The sequence below is a fragment of the Gopherus evgoodei genome, chromosome 11 (assembly GCF_007399415.2).
Source record: "Gopherus evgoodei ecotype Sinaloan lineage chromosome 11, rGopEvg1_v1.p, whole genome shotgun sequence".
In the NCBI taxonomy this organism is placed as follows: domain Eukaryota; kingdom Metazoa; phylum Chordata; order Testudines; family Testudinidae; genus Gopherus; species Gopherus evgoodei.
In genome coordinates, this window is record NC_044332.1 from 9,356,135 (window position 1) to 9,372,948 (window position 16,814).

At 40.6% G+C, this 16,814-nt stretch overlaps 1 protein-coding gene across 9 annotated transcripts in view; it reads left to right on the plus strand.

The window, feature by feature from the left end:
- ADARB1 (adenosine deaminase RNA specific B1) overlaps nt 1-16,814 on the plus strand; it is a 270,641-nt gene that overhangs the window by 182,525 nt on the left and 71,302 nt on the right. For all 9 annotated transcript variants that reach the window (XM_030580007.1, XM_030580000.1, XM_030580006.1 and 6 more), the window contains 2 exons: nt 1,361-1,435; nt 8,867-9,798. In XM_030580007.1, coding sequence (XP_030435867.1) covers nt 1,408-1,435; nt 8,867-9,798 — 960 coding nt within the window. In that variant the 5' untranslated portion in view covers nt 1,361-1,407. The remainder of the gene's footprint in view (nt 1-1,360; nt 1,436-8,866; nt 9,799-16,814) is intronic.

Here is a 16,814-nt window from a genome sequence, read left to right on the forward strand (position 1 = left end):
CTTGTCCTTGGATGGTATTGCTGCCACCACCAAGTGATTTAGACAAAGACTCAGGAAAAGGACCACTTGGAGTTCCTATTTCCCCAAAATATCCCCCAAAACCCCTTCATCCTCTTTCCTGGGGAGGCTTGAGAATAATAGTTTGCCTTTCATAAAAGTACAGACCAGATCCTTTATCTTTAGGACACTAAAATCAATCAGATTCCTAAAAGAAGAATTTTATTTAAAAAAGTAAAAGCATCGCACCTGCATAATCAGGATGGAAGGTAACTTCACAGGGTAAGTAAAAAGATTTAAAACACAAAGGATTCTCCTCTAGGCTTAGCTTCAAAGTTTCAAAAAACAGGAATAAAACTCCCTCTTAGCATAGGGAAAATTCACAAGTTAAAACAAAAGATAATCTAATGCATTTCCTTGCTTTTTACTTACAACTTTTGTAATCTTAGATGCTCATTTCAGGAGATGTTTTTTCCTGCCTGCTCCCTCTGTCATACAGAGAAATAGCAAACAAAGAGAGCACTAACAAAACTCTCCCCCAACCCCAGATTTGAAAGTATCTTCTTTTCTTATTGGTCCTTTTGGTCAGATTCCAACCAGATTATTTGAGCTTGGTAACCCCTTACAGGTAAAATGATTCTGTACCTCTCTGTCTGTGCCTCTGGCCAGGAGAGAGATTGTTACTGCATACATAAAGGTTGTTACGCTTCCCTTTATGACATTGGCTTTATGTATACAAATGTCTATTCAAACCCAGTCTTTACCACAAACCCCCTCTTTCCAGGAACTGTCTTTTTAAGTAGTAGTACCTGCTCTACCCTGCACATAAATTGCCTGGATTTTCTTGATGTTACCTGCAGCATCAAGTTGCCAGTATGTTGACTTTGTCCTTTTTCCTCTGGCTTGCTGGAGGGGGTGGGGGCATCTCTTCGCTGAACCAGTTCCAGAGGTGCTGTCACATGTGACCTTTTAACTCATCACATTGTTTAAAATAGTTGTTACAATAGACAAGGAAATGACCATATTTTCCAGTGAGAGTGCATAGTTTATATCTTGTAAGTACATGAACCAGGGAAAGTACAACAGATTAAAAACAGTATGCACTTCTAGACAGTGCGCCATCTAAAAATGTTTGTAAACATTAATGGGTTCTTAGCATCTCTATACCTTTGCGCTAGAGAAATAGCATTACCTTTCTGTGGGGGAAAGACATACAGGGAGAAAGAGTTGTCTATGACTGCACATGAACATATGAGAGAGAACCATGGAAACAACTCCCTTCTCCTGACTCCCATGCCTTCATCATGTGGGCTCTTGCATTTTACATTATATAAGCTTAAATCACCCACTCTCTATCTTTCAGATAGAAGCCATCTACGCCAGTCAAGAAACCAGCAAAAGTATTTCACAATGGATATAGATGATGAAGAAAATATGAGTAAGATGTGTATATTTACATAATAAACAATATCGTCCTTTCTGCAGGTGGCATAAGGAAATGATGTGAATTCAGTGAGAGGAAATTTCTGTGTGTATATAGTTCACTTTATATGTGTGTTCATTAAAGAAGAATTTTCGTACTGGGGAAGCTTTCAAATACATCTGATTAACACATAATCCAGTTACCCTTCATGTGATTTACATCTTCATACCATGATCACTAATCATCAAAGATATTTGTATTTCAAAACAGCATGTTCCCTCTTAGTCTGTTTTCTCCTACTTTGAACCTGCAGTGAAGTAATGATGATCAATTAATACATCTACAGCTTGCATTGAAGAAATGGGGGGGGTGGTATACTGTATTGATACAACATACACACATGTATCCTGTGTACCATACTATCTCCTACAAAAAACATTTCTAGATGTCCCAACACCCCTAGCTCTGTGTACTTTCCACCTAATATCTCCAAATGCCAGCCTGCAGAAGAACTGGAAGTAGAGATTACAGGACTATCCTAAACTTATATGAGGTCTGGGTTAGTGTAAGAGAGGAGCTCCTGTCTCTTACAGTCTTCCAGCTAGATTACAGGCTCAACAGAGATCTTATCTGCCCTAAATATCAGAGCCTTTGTGCGCCAGGAGTGTGCCTGTAGCTGGCCAGTCAATCATGTAGCTAGCCAGGTAATAGATGGAAAGAGATTTGAAGGGAACAGAGATCATTATTACTTTTGGGGTGTGCCTGGAGGAGGGGAAACTAGGTAAATGAGGCAAGAAAGAGAGTTTGAGAAACCTGGGAAAGGGACAGGAATTGTGAGGACATGGGATACAGGAGAATGGAGGGAGGGAGGATAAAGGAGATCAGATATAAGGGTTTGTGAAACAAAAAAGAAGGAAGGAGAGAAATCAAGTAATGGAGGAAAGAAAAGGAAGAAAATTGTACAGTGCTCTGGTCCCCAGCTGTTTAGAGTAATAGATTGTTCTCATTAAAGGGTCAGTCTTGCTCTGGCACAGAGCCAGCAAAGCATTTAAACAAGTGTGTAGCTTTAAATATGAGTAGCCCCTTGACTTCAATGGAACTACTCAAGGGCTTAAAGTTAAGCACGTGTCTAAATGCATTGTTGGATTGGTGTGAAAGTCCTCAGCCTCGTGCAGGGTTGAGCCCTAATTACCTACAGAAAGACATACCACAACCATATTATTATGCAGTTATCTCATTTTAAAGGTATTTGGTCTTTTAACCATCCTTATTTTTTGTGAATGATAATGAAGTAGTGTATATGTGTTGCTCTTGAAGAACTGTGCATGAAAATCTCCTATGCTTTACTGTAAATTGTTCAATGCTGTTTAAACATGAGCATTTGTTTATTCTGTCCCCAAATTGTAAAGGTAACATATATCATATGTTTTCTTTGACAAAGGTACTGACATCCTAACAGTACAGCAAGGCCTTGTATGGGAAAGATACAATTTTACACGGGAAGTTACAGTGCATTTTTATTGGGAAATCAAGAAGCTGGACTGCTGTAAAATGACTTCATTTTATTAAAATTCATTCTTCTGGGCTGTTTTTCTTTAATTAAACTACTAGCTTGGGTTGGCCTGTCTTTGCTACATATGCAATATCATAGCCTCCAATTATAATATCTATTTTACCTGCAGAGACTAAAACTCACATCAAATTGGTTGTGCAAAATTTTAATGCAATGGTTATATATTTTTTCTAAAATACAGAAAAAAATTGAAAAAACATTTCTTGGCATTTCAGGTGAAAGTCGGTATAGTGCCTTTTTTTCTTTTATGCATTGAAGATGTGGAGAAGGTGGTATAACAGCAGAAACAGAGGAAACAGTTATAATTTATTTATTGATTTGAATTTTTTACTGCTCCACATTAAGTCCATCCAGTGCTCTGAGTGTCCTTGGCAATCCCTTAAAAATGTTCATAATAATAAAAAGTCCCATCAATTACTTCAGTATAAAATCAGATAACCCTGAAACAGAATCAAAATATCAAAAACTATTTGAACTCCCCTCAAAATCCCTTCTCCCCACAAAATCCATCCCATTGCCCAGACCTATCCCTCAGTTTGTGGCTGAGGGAGAAGAGATGGGCCTTGCAGCACACCCTGCATTCGAACCAATTCAGTTTGATGGATCCCCTTGCTGCTTTACTAATCTTTGTTTTTCCAAGTTTCTTCCCACAAAACTCATCCAGAGAGTGCTCACACGTGTGATTGGTCTCTTCACTGCTCCACACGCTTGTTGCAGGGAAGTTGCCCTTGCTAAGAGCTCCCCAAGAAAGTTAATGAGAACAGCAGTAAAGAGGATGACGACATTTTTGCTAGCTTTGCCTTAACCAAGAGGATGAAGTTTAGGCAAGGGAGGCAGAACACAGGGAACATTATTTCTCATCTGATGAGGGGACTGCCCTCATGGACCACCTTACCTGCATGCATATTAACTATGTCTTTGACCAGGAAACTCTCAAAAATAAACAAGCACATGCATAATGGATGCCTCCTCTCTTCAAAGAGGTAAATGTTTTCTTTGTAGCACACCTTCCTTCCTTGCTCTGGTGCCTTATACTTAGTAAAGCTCCGGGGAAAGAAAGTTTCAGTGGCAAAACTTGTTTCTTCTTCTGCTGAAAATGTCAGTGGCTGATCCTATCAGACTTGATTTTTGCCAGCTCAGATACTACAAAAATGCCTGAAATCCCCTGTCCACCCTGGAATATTTTTTAGTGTACATAAACAAAATAGCTTGTCTGAGAAATGGCTCATGCTCAAGTTATCTGTGGCCAAGATTTCCAAAAGTTGGATCCAGCAGAGTGCTGTTGAAATCCAGAGAGGTAGCTCTGTGGTTTGAGTATTGGCCTGCTAAGTCTAGGGTTGTGAGTTCAATCCTTGAGGGGGCCATTTAGGACCTTGGAGCAAAATTGGTATTTGATCCTGCTAGTGAAGGCAGGGGACTGGACTTGATGGCCTTTCAAGGTCCTTTCCAGTTTTATGAGAGAGGTATATCTCTATATTTAAACTAGTTTGCAGAAGTGCTGAGCACAAAACAGCTCTCATTGACCATAATGTGAGGTGTGCCCCACTTTTGAAAATCAGGTAGATGCTTAAATACATGTTTAGAGTCTAACTTTTTGAAAATCTTGACCACAGTGGTTAAGTCATCACTGGAAGAGTGTGTATCCTCACCAAGGAGAGGTTCAAGCAGACATCTTTCACCTGGTCAACACAAACGCTAATTTTAAAGAAGTTGTATCCATTTTGCTTAGTGCTGTGTTTTAACAGTTCAGATGGTGAAGTCTTTCTTTCAGTCTATCAGCTAAGAATTGTACTTGCCAGTATAGTTGTGGGTATTGATATTTCTGAGCATGCTGCTGGTTCTAATGGATATTTTGTTGAAAACTGTGTCACCAGCAGTACAAGATCTAATGTCAGGTTATAAACCAATTTCTTCTCATCATGTTTTAGTACCAGTTTCACATTCAAATGAGTTAATTTAGAGCTAGATTTTCAGAGGATCTCAGCTGCCATTTAGCCACCTTTATGAACTGACCAGCTTTTCAAAGGCGTCCATTTAGGACAATAGGCTGAGCACTTTTGAGCACTTTTGAAATGCTTATCACTTCATATAGGGGTCTGAACTTCTTTCAAAATCTGATCCATAATCTTTAAATAAACATTAATACTTAAATATAAAAGGTTTTGTTTCCAGATTAAATTACAGTAGAGCCTCAAAGATACAAACACCAGGGTTTCGGGCTGACCAGTCAGCTGGACACCCTGTGAAACCAGAAGTAATACAACAGGCAGCAGGGGAGACAAATAAAACCAGCAATTACTATACTGCTTCAGGGCTTTAGCCCTGGGACTCAGGGCTTCAGCCATGGGGGGGTGGGTCTGCAGTCACAGGGTGGGGGTCAGGGCTCCAGGCTGGGGCAGCCTCAGGGCTTCTGACCCTTGGGAGCATCGGGGCTCAGGGCTTCTGACCCGTGGGGGTTACTGGAGCTCAGGGCTTCAGCCCCGTGGGGGGCACTGGGGCTAAGGGCTTTAGCTGCAAGGGGAGTGCCAGTTTCAGCCCCAGCACTTCCCCCATAGCTAAAGCCCTGAGCCCTGGCACAGACAAACTCCAGCTGAAACCAGGAGCAGAGCTTTGGGGAACCCCAAGCCCTGGCACCCCCCCAGGGCAGAAGCTGGGAGCGGAGCCTCAGGGCTGAAGCCCCAGCACTCCCCCTAGGTTTAAGGCCCTGAGCTCTGGTGCTCCCTCAGGGTAGAAGCCCAGATCCCCCTCCCTGGAGCCTGAGGTGTCTGTAACCCCAAGGTTCTACTGTAATATTAAAGACGATTAGATCCACATTCTCCTTCACAACTTCCTGCAGGAGTTGGTCTTTTTTTTTTGCTACTGTAGGCTACTGTTTTAGAACCCTTAATGAAAATAAATGTATAGATGGAGGCCATGGTATAGTATTTTATATCTAATCATTTCCCTTTAGTTTACAAATTGTACCATTTGATAGCCAACTCCTGATACCACGATACAGACCAAGTGATCCAAAAATATGATTCTAGAGAAGATACAATTTTCAAAGGATCACAACTCCAGCTAAAAAATCCCCTCTTCATTTAGTAGTTTTATTAAATTATGTTACTTAAATTCCCTCAAAACAGTACTACAGTATTATAAACGAAACAAAACTTCATGAATTAACATGTTGTGTTGACTATTATAATTCACTGGTGTAGATACTGTGTACAATACCATTTGAGGTTCAGCTTCAGAAATCCTTTTCTGACAAAATGAATTGCCAGAGCATGTTTCTAAAGATCAAACTATTAGTAATTTGGGAATATGAGTGTTCCCCAACAATATTTATTTCACTTCTATTTGCCAATATTGTACCAATCTTTATTGTCCAGTACCTGTTTGTTAACAACATTTATGTTTCTACTTTGGCTCTTTCTTTTGATCTTTTATTCTTTTCGAGCACCGAAAGGAGTAACCTATCGAGCTTTTGCTGGAGGATGTTATAAATGAAAATTTAGTAACCATTCCATCAGCTTTGTAAACTGGCTGAAGTGGTGTGTGTGCACCAGTATTTGGGGAAATTAAGCAAAAGTTTGAAAACCATCCAAGTGCAAGAACATTTCCATTTTGTTTTGTTTAAATTCTGGATTAATTTGTATAATCTGTTATCATTGTGGGTGTATTATATTGCTAGATATTTGAAATCTTTAAAACTGAAAGGCTGGAAACTCTTAAACTACTAAAATTGCATTTTAGTTTACATAGACTAATATAAATTCAAACTCTTTATTTACAGTGGTTTCTTCACATCATAAAAATTAGGATTTAAAAGCTGTAGCAGGAACAATTCTTTGAACCAACTCATAATACGATATCACCACCCAAGTTCCTAATTTCAGAAATATTTTGTTAAAGTAATTTAATAATTTAATTTGTTTTTATATAAACAAATCAGTTTAATGAATAATTAGCAGTGTACAACATGATTAATTTGTCAGGTTTAACCTGAACATGTATTACAAATCTTCTTGCTTTCTAATATTATCTTAATAAAGGATTGCCGTGTCTTAATGGGGATGTTTGGAATTGGAACTCTGTCTAAAATAATAGCAATTGCTTTCCCTTTGCAAAGAATTATGAAGTTGTATGTAAATGAAATGTTCTTCTAGAACAATGTAATTTAAGCATAAATTTTTAACAGAATTCTGAGGAGAGATGAATTATGCCTATTACAGGCTTTACTTCCAAGTTTTGAGGATTGATATCAAAAGAATAAATATGGGAACTGAGTTTGGCTCGTTCTACTCTGCAGTGCATGTTTACAGTCTGTATGGCTACACTTGGAGATGTGCAGCGCTGGGAGTAACAGCTGTGCTCGTACAGCTGTGTAGGGAAAGCACTGCAGTGTGGCCACACTGACAGCTACCAGCGCTGCGGTGTGGCCACATTTGTAGCACTTGCAGCGCTGTTGGGAGTGGTGCATCGTGGGCAGCTATCCCAGCGTTCAAGTGGCTGCAACGTGCTTTTCAAAAGAGGGGGGTGGGGTGGAGTGTGACAGGGAGTGTGGGGGAGACAGAGAGAGTGGATTTTTGGAGCTGACACTGTTCTCAGCTCCCTGCCTTGCAAGTTCTAAGGACTGGAAGACACACAGTGCCTACCTTCAATCATTTTAAAAGTTTTGACCTTTCCCCCCCCCCTCTCTCATTCACTAAATGCAAATTATACAAGCCTAAATAGTCTTTAGACCATATAAGCAGCTACTCAACACTGCCCCTCCCCTCTCTCCTCAAGCAAACAGCTGTGAACATTCCAAAGCAATTCCCCTACCTCCGCTCGCTCGCTCACTGGAGCAAAGAGCAGCTATGTTTGTTTTTTAGCTAATTAGCTAAGGGGAGATCGGAGTTCAGCCATTCTTTCGGTTTGTTGTGGACGGGAATTCTGGGATACCTCCTAATACCCTGGAGGCCAATAACAGTGCTTTTGGTGGCTACACTTGATGACTAGCGCTGCATCACCAGCGCTGGAATCGCTACACCCCAAGCAAACCAGGTGTACAGCCAGCGCTGCAACCAGGGAGTTGCAGCGCTGGCTGTGCTTTGCAAGTGTGGACACAGAGTGAGTTGCAGCGCTGTAACCCCATCACCAGCGCTGCAACTCTCCAGTGTAGCCAAGCCCTCAGTCATTTAAATGAGCAATGTTGTTCAAATGGACACAGTTGAACATCTATCTAGGTGATATATAAGTAGAGTTGTTTTAAGCAAATGAAACGAAGTAGGTATATACAATATTTATGCACTCTTAAACCAGTGAACCTACAAAAAGAGCCTGTTATTTTTATTAAATTAATTAAATTACTCAGATTTTATATAACTTCTCTTTGTAAAATAAAAATCATGTAAGATGCCTTGCTTGAGCCATAACATGAGCTTAAATGAAAGTGAAGTGGTTTTAATTAATATGAAGACATATATCTCACTTGTACTCATCTTAAATGGTCATTTTATTAGTTATTAATTGAAGGATTTTGAAATATAAGTATCAAAAATGTTGATTAAAATTATAATCTTTCTGGGTTTAGAACATTTTTCAGAACAAAAGTAATTTGAAAATAGATCTTTTGTCTCAAAAGTAATTTGAGTGCAAAATAAAAATGGTGCAAACTTTTAAACTCAGTATTAATAAAAATGTCAAATGCATGAATTGTAACTCAGACCTGCACCTGGTATTTCTTGGGTTATTAAAATTATGGTTTTCTGTTTGTCCTGCAAAGACATAAACCTGTAAGCACACATCACTTCCAGTTACAAAGATAGATAAAGGAATCTATAAATTTTGCATTTACAAGATCCTGCAACGAAGGCATTGTAAGTTACTCTTTCTGGGCACCACAGGTTCAAGCAGCACTGATGTTAAAGAAAACCGCAACATGGACAACGTTCCACCTAAGGATGGCAGTGTGCAAAATACCGGGGAGGGGTCTCAACTCTCCAATGGTGGTGGTAGCAGCAGCAGAAAACGCCCATTGGAGGAGGGCAGCAATGGACACTCCAAGTTCCGCCCTAAGAAGAGGAAGAAAACACCAGGGCCTGTTTTGCCAAAGAATGCTCTGATGCAACTGAATGAAATTAAGCCTGGTTTACAGTACAAGCTTCTATCCCAAACAGGACCAGTTCATGCCCCTATTTTTGTGATGGCAGTTGAAGTTAATGGACAGGTGTTCGAGGGATCTGGCCCTACAAAAAAGAAGGCAAAGCTTCATGCTGCTGAAAAGGCTTTGAGATCTTTTGTTCAGTTTCCAAATGCATCTGAAGCACATCTAGCAATGGGGAGAACACTGTCTGTAAACACAGACTTTACATCTGACCAAGCAGACTTTCCAGACACACTTTTCAATGGATTTGAAACACCAGTTCAGACTGACAATTCCTTTTATTTGGGGTCCAATGGAGATGGATCCTATAGCTCCAGTATAGACTACAGTCTGTCCTCATCCACTGTTGCTGGTAGTCTTATCCAGTCCCCTCTGCCCACACCATCACCATACCCATCCACCAGTGGAAAGAACCCTGTGATGATTCTGAACGAGCTGCGGCCAGGGTTGAAGTATGAGTTTCTCTCAGAGAGTGGAGAAAGCCATGCGAAGAACTTTGTGATGGCAGTGGCAGTGGATGGTCAAACTTTTGAAGGATCAGGAAGGAACAAAAAGCTTGCAAAGGCTCGGGCTGCTCAGTCAGCTCTTGCATCCTTATTTAACATGCAGCTGGATCAGACACCATCTCGCCAGCCCATTCCCAGCGAGGGTCTCCAGTTACATTTACCACAGGTGAGAAACCTATGCATTTTTCTTTAATATGTTTAGACAGTTTCTAGGAATATATCAGCTACTAATTTTTGAAACTTTTGAAAGAATTTTTCTGGTGTTAATGCTCTTTGTTTCGTTATGTGATTTCTCCACTAATGGTCTACCAGTGTGGAATCATTTTATTCAATTAGAAAGAAAAAATGCCACACTGTTGATTTTGTTGATCTTAACTGCATGCTGTGTAATACAATTCAGATTCTAGTTTAGTGGTGGCTGGTGTTAAGGGAATCTTGGAACAATTGTTTTGCCTCTTGTTCTGCTGCAAAGCCTGGAGTGTGAGTTGAAGTGAGGATTTATTGCTCCAGATTGTTTGACTACCTGAGGACAACTTTTACCAAAGAAGAAAATCACTTTCAGCTGCAACAAATGCTCAGAGTGAAAGATGTTGAATAGTCATTCTCAATGAGAGATTTAAATACAAGGGAAAATAAGGTTAATACAGGAGTTCCTTATTTTAACTATTTGACTAAAAGACAAAATTTCAACACACAAGACCAAAGAAATCTTGAAATATTTGTGGTATAAATGGACTGTGCAATATTCTACTATAGCAGTTACAATGAAGTTTACATTTGCCTTCGAAAATATGTATAAAGTAAATATTTTAACGAAATAACTAATAGGATATTCTAAGTATTGAGCATATCAAAAGTAGTACAGTAACATTTGGTAACTGCAAAGGTAACTTTATTGAGCTATCAGTAAGAAAGCTAAAAGAGAGTCTACTGTCCTGGAGACTAAAAATTCTACTTATTTCCTCTAGGTCCAGCAGGGTGAATTCATTGAACAATATTGAGATTTTGAAAATAATAAGCTCCTTCCTTCACCTTCAGGATAGATGAAACTAAGTCTTTAAAAACTATATAATGATCGATACCAACAGTTCCAAAGGACAGGTTTTATGAACACATTTTAGCTTTCCTTTTTAGTGGGGCTTATTGTGTAAGGAAGAAGCTTGAATGGTCTGCCTCTTGTTAGGTGCAATATTGTTGTAGCTGTGTTGATCCCAGAATATTAATGAGGCAAGGTGGGTGAGGTAGTATCTTTTATTGAACCAACTTCTGTGGGTGAGAGAGGCAAGCTTCTTCTCAAAGATCTCTGTGTAAGCTTGTCTCTCTTACCAACCGAAGGTGGTCCAATAAAAGATACTACGTCACCCACTTTGTCTTCCTAATTGCTTTCCAAGAGCAATTGCTCTCCTTGCTCTCCAAGTCTTGGCCGAGTCAGAGACCAGGTTGGTATGCCACAAGCGCAGGATATCTCTTCCCCTCATAATGCTGATGATTGTGGCTGCTGGATACAGGTGTATCGCACTGAAAGGGTTTAGCTGGGTGCGAGTGGCCAATAGTTTGCTGGGACTCAGGAATTTCCTTGTCCAGAGTTTAGAAATGTATGCTGTTCTTGAAAATATTTACACTGTTCATCACGGCAATTCGCTTAACATTGAACTTCAGATTATGTGTGTCAGAAATTAGAATCTCCAGTGTTTTCATTGTTGTAAAAAGTTAATTACATAATAGTTGCCGGTACTTAAATAATATCACAAAGAGGTTAATATTTGTCCTTCAGGTGATTCCTTCTAAAAGGGATCCCTGGATTCTTATTGAATCCCATCCTTTTTCTGAAATAAGCAGTTTCTGTTTCCAAGTTCAAGAGGAACTAGAATGGTTTCATGAAGTTAAATGGAGAAAATACCATACTTTGTTACCTGCCCTCTCAGTCCATTATTTTCTGTACTTTCATAGTGCAGTTATAGCTTATTAGCATGTAGGTATTTAAGGTGGTGGTGTTAGGTCATGCTTTATTTCACTTTTTCACTTGTAGTCTAGAACAGTGATTTTCAAACTTTGGGTTGCGACCCAGTACTGGGTTGCAGTGTGCAAGACACTGGGTCACCTTGCTCAGCACCCTAGTAATCCCTACCTGCTCTGACACCGCACTGTGCCCTGGAACCAGCCAGCAGCAGGTCTGGCTCCTAGGCAGGGAGCCATGGGACTCCGCTTGCTGCCCCCGCCACGAGCACTGGCTCTGCACTCCCATTGGAGGGGGATGTGCCTGCAGGCAAGAGCAGCATGGAGCCCCTTCCAGGGTGCAGCGCCGTCCGCGGTGCCAGGACAGGCAGGAAGCCTGCCTCTGCACCCTGTCTGCACCGCTGACCAGGAGCCAACAGAGGTAAGCCTGCACCCCAACCCTGTGCCCCAATTCCCTGTCCCAGTCCCTGAGTCCCCCCCCGCAACCCTTCATCCCCGGACCCACCCCAGAGCCTGCACACCCAGCCCAGACCGCTCAGAACACACGAAATTTCACTGAGTAAACATGGGTGAAAATCAACAATTTTTAACTATCTTCATCTCAGTCTCCATTTTTCTGGGCACAGTTTTATACCCACAAGTAATGATACCGACATCCTTGCAGCTGCAGTGAACCTAGGAATATTACTACTGTAATTAGAAATCTAAATACTTGTATTTGCACCTGCAGTTCATGCTGGCAATTTGCAGGTATAAAATTGCCTCTGAAACAAAAGAGAGGCCAGCTTGGAAAATCAGGCCTTTTGCGTTTCTCCCCAGCAGTCTGGCAATGTTATCAGAGAACAGGTCAAGTCAGCCTAATCAGTGAACACTTTTATTGGTAAGAGCTAAATTCTATAAATTAAAAAAGAAATCAGTTTTTTAAGATTACCACCCATATTAGCAATAGGCCAAACTGTATAAAATATTAAAAACTTTAGATCTTTTGCAGTTCGTTACCTTTATTTCCATGTTGGAAAATACTCACGGTTCATCCTCTTTCGGTTGATATTAGTGTCTTTGAAACTTTAAAGTGCGTGGCTTATCATAAATCTGTAGAACTGGCAAGCAACTGAAGCTGAAAAGAATTGAATGGAGAACTCAGCAGTTCTAAGATGTATGATCAATACGTTGAGATTACCTCAGAAGGCAAAAATGTCCAATCTTTGTGGTCAAAGTGCAGGAGCTAACATTGTTAGATATTTGAAAATTGTGAGCATACGTTTTGGTATCTGATATTAGAAGAAATGAATGTGTTCAAGCACCAAGACCTAGGCTTATAGGAATTGAACATTTCATGAAGCAGTGACATGAAAAGTTCTGTGTTTGTAATTGTCTGCATTTCAGAGGGTTGACAAGATAGGAGGAAACAAGTCTTATTCGTCTTACTAGTGTTATGTTTCAGCACACAAGTGGCCTATAACTGTAGTGTAATACTTGGCTGTTGCAAAAAGTATCTGAACCCCCCAAAGGTCCTCAGTTAATAAATAGCTAGCCATAAGAGTTTTCATAATGTTTTTTCTTTTATGCATTATTATTCTGCAGTAAACAGAAATAAAAAACATAATTACTTCAGATATTCTTACATTGAGAGCAGTGTGGATGTTGACCTCATGCTGAACACGTCTATAATTTATGTCCTCTTATTTGTTTCTTGAAATTACGTAGGGTTTTCTAATTTATTGTTACAAATGTTGATGGACAGAACAGCTGCCTAATTACCTAATTTCTTCGGGGTTGTCAAGATATTTATTCAATTTGCTGGTAAAAGTATATCACATTTGATCAGAAATAGTGTGGAGAGCAGGCCTGAGGGAATTGATAATGTTTGTGTTTGTATTGCAGGAACTAAGCTGTTGATCTTTCAGTGCCATTAGAATAGTCTCAGTCTCTCTCTCTCTCATTTTAGCTCTGACTTATTATTTGTTATTGGAAATCTGCTTTTAGTAATCGACCAAAAGAGTGGTGGTAAATTTTCTCTGCCTAGAGTAACTAAAGAAATCACAGAAATTTCTATCTAAAAGAGCATATCCTGCCTATGGACTTTATTCAGCAAAGCTTTCCAGCATGTGCTTAAATTTAACCACAAGTGTAAGTCTCATTGATGTCAATGGGTGTAAATGAGAAATTAGTTTTTCCATATAGTATTACAATATGAAGCTTCAGTGGAGCTGTGCCAGTTCACACTAGCTGAGAATCTGACCTATGGTTTTCAGTATGTTAGACATAACTCAGCAGCACCTTTCATCAGGTCTCTCAGTTGAGCTCTCCATATAGTTATGAAGACCAAAGGAGAGAAATGGAAAATTTGTGAGCAGCCTGATGTATCTAAGAGCCTTATCCAGCAAACATTTACTCCAGTGCAGTTGCTAGTCGCGTGTACTGTTCCATTAACTTTATACTGCAAGTCGGGTAAATATGGCCAGTGTAGTGTGTCTCTCCACCTGGTGGAAATACAGGTTGTGGTCTGAGTGTTTTATATTGGCAGCAGATAAAATGAGGGAAGATCCTTTCATGGATTGAGAACTGGTTAAAAGACAGGGAACAAAGGGTAGGAATAAATGGTAAATTTTCAGAATGGAGAGCGGTAACTAGTGGTGTTCCCCGAGGGTCAGTCCTAGGGCAAATCCTCTTCAACTTATTCATAAATGATCTGGAGAAAGGAGTAAATAGTGAGGTGGCAAACTTTGCAGATGATACTAAACTGCTCAAGATAGTTAAGACCAAAGCAGACTGTGAAGAACTTCAAAAAGATCTTACAAAACTAAGTGATTGAGCAACAAAATGACAAATGAAAATTAATGTGGTGTGACAGACCCAGACAAGTAGGGTACAGGAGTCTGGTAGAGGGCAAATATACTGGTCACTGGATGAGTAGTTTTCTGTTCCCTGAGTGACCAGAGCAGGTGCTGCACTAGTGTAATCAGGAGCCTGCTAGAACCAGTTAAGGCAGACAGGCTGATTAGAACACCTGCAGCCAATCAAGGCAGGCTAATCAGGGCACCTGGGTTTAAGAAGAAGCTCGCTTCAGTCAGTGGGGGAGGAGCCAGAGGAGAGGAAGTGCGTGTGAGGAGCTGGGAGCAAGAGGCACAAGGAGCTGAGAGTGAGAGGGTATGCTGCTGGAGGACTAAGGAGTACAAGCGTTATCAGACACCAAGAGGAAGGTCCTGTGGTGAGGATAAAGAAGGTGTTTGGAGGAGGCCATGGGGAAGTAGCCCAGGAAGTTGTAGCTATCATGCAGCTGTTACAAGAGGCACTCTAGACAGCTGCGATCCACAGGGCCCTGGGCTGGAACCCGGAGTAGAGAGTAGGCCTGGGTTCCCCCCAAACCTCCCAATTCCTGATCAGACACAGGAGGAGTTGATCCAGACTGTGGGGAAGATCACTGAGGTGAGCAAATCTGCCAATAAGCACAGGACCCACCAAGGTAGAGGAGGAACTTTGTCACAGTGGATAAATATAAAGTAATGCACATTAGAAAAAATAACCCCAACTATACATACAATATGATGGGGGCTAATTTAGCTACAACGAATCAGGAAAGAGATCTTGGAGTCATCATGGATAGTTCTCTGAAGACATGCACACAGTATGCAGCGGCAGTCAAAAAAGCAAACAGGATGTTAGGAATCATTAAAAAAGGGATAGAGAATAAGACACGAGACTATCTTATTGCCCTTATATAAATCCATGGTATAGCCACATCTTGAATACTGCGTACAGATGTGGTCTCTTCATCTCAAAAAAGATATACCGGCATTAGAAAAGGTTTAGAGAAGGGCAACTAAAATGATTAGGGGTTTGGAACGGGTCCCATCTGAGGAGAGATTAAAGAGGCTAGGACTTTTCAGCTTTGAAAAGAGGAGACTAAGGGGGGATTTGATAGAGCTATATAAAATCATGAGTGGTGTAGAGAAAGTGAATAATGAAAACTTATTTACTTGTTCCCAATATATAAGAAATAGGGGCCACCAAATGAAATTAATGGGCAGCAGGTTTAAAACAAATGAAAGGAAGTTCTTCTTCACACAGCGCACAGTCAACCTTTGGAATTCCTTGCCTGAGGAGGTTGTGAAGGCTAGGACTATAACAGGATTTAAAAGAGAACTAGATAAATTCATGGAGGTTAAGTCCATTAATGGCTGTTAGCCAGGATGGGTAAGAAATGGTGTCCCTAGCCTCTGTATGTCAGAGGGTGGAGATGAATGACAGGAGAGAGATCACTTGATCATTACCTATTAGGTTCACTCCCTCTGGGCACCTGGCATTGGCCACTGTCAGTAGACAAGATACTGGGCTGGATGGACCTTTGGTCTGACCCAGAATGGCCGTTCTTATGTTTTCAGTGTCTGCATTGCCCAGCTTTCCAATAGCTCACCTTCCTCCCTTAGCTCCTATCGTGCAACCCTATCGGCAGGAGGGGTTGCTTTTAACAGGCTCTGGCAGGCCCTTAATTGGCCCCGGATGTCCAAATTAATCTAGAGTAACCCCTGGTCAGCTACCAAGGGAAAACGGACCTGTGTATCCTGGGGCTAATATATCGCCCTTCCAGCACTCTCCTGTAGTCATCTCTCCTGACCGCGTCACATATGACATCCCTTTGACTGGTGGCTTGACTGCAAGCCAAATTCTTCTGGAAGATCCATCAAGTTGTGGTTTGGGACAGCTTGGGCGGTTAGGTATGGTAATGTTAAAAACTAGATCTGCAGCTTTGCAGCTAGGAGACCCAATTTGTTGACTTGGTGGTGTTCTTGAGGTTAAGCACTGAACTGGGACTCTTGTCTGGGTTCAATGCTGGGCCTCAAGTGTAGTTTAAATTTTCTGAGGAGCTTCCATAAAATCTGAATTCTAATAATTTAAGATGGGTCAGAAAAATTCACATTCTGCAGCTCGTGATTTTTCTAGTTTAAAAACTAAGCACTGGAGATAATAGAAATTTTTAAATGGTGAGAGTTTATTTGGAGGTCTTTGTGGCATCGTGTAATTATTTTGTTATTGAACAAAAAGTAGGAAAAAATTGGCAGCATTATTCATCACAATCAGATCATTGGAGAAAGTGTTCTCTGTTGGCTACTGCCATTCTGTGATAAGGTATTTAGAATTATTTTTGCATAGTTAATGAGAGTAATACACCACCATATTTTGTCATTTGCACACAGTAGTGCTTCCTGCATTGAAAGTAGTGGC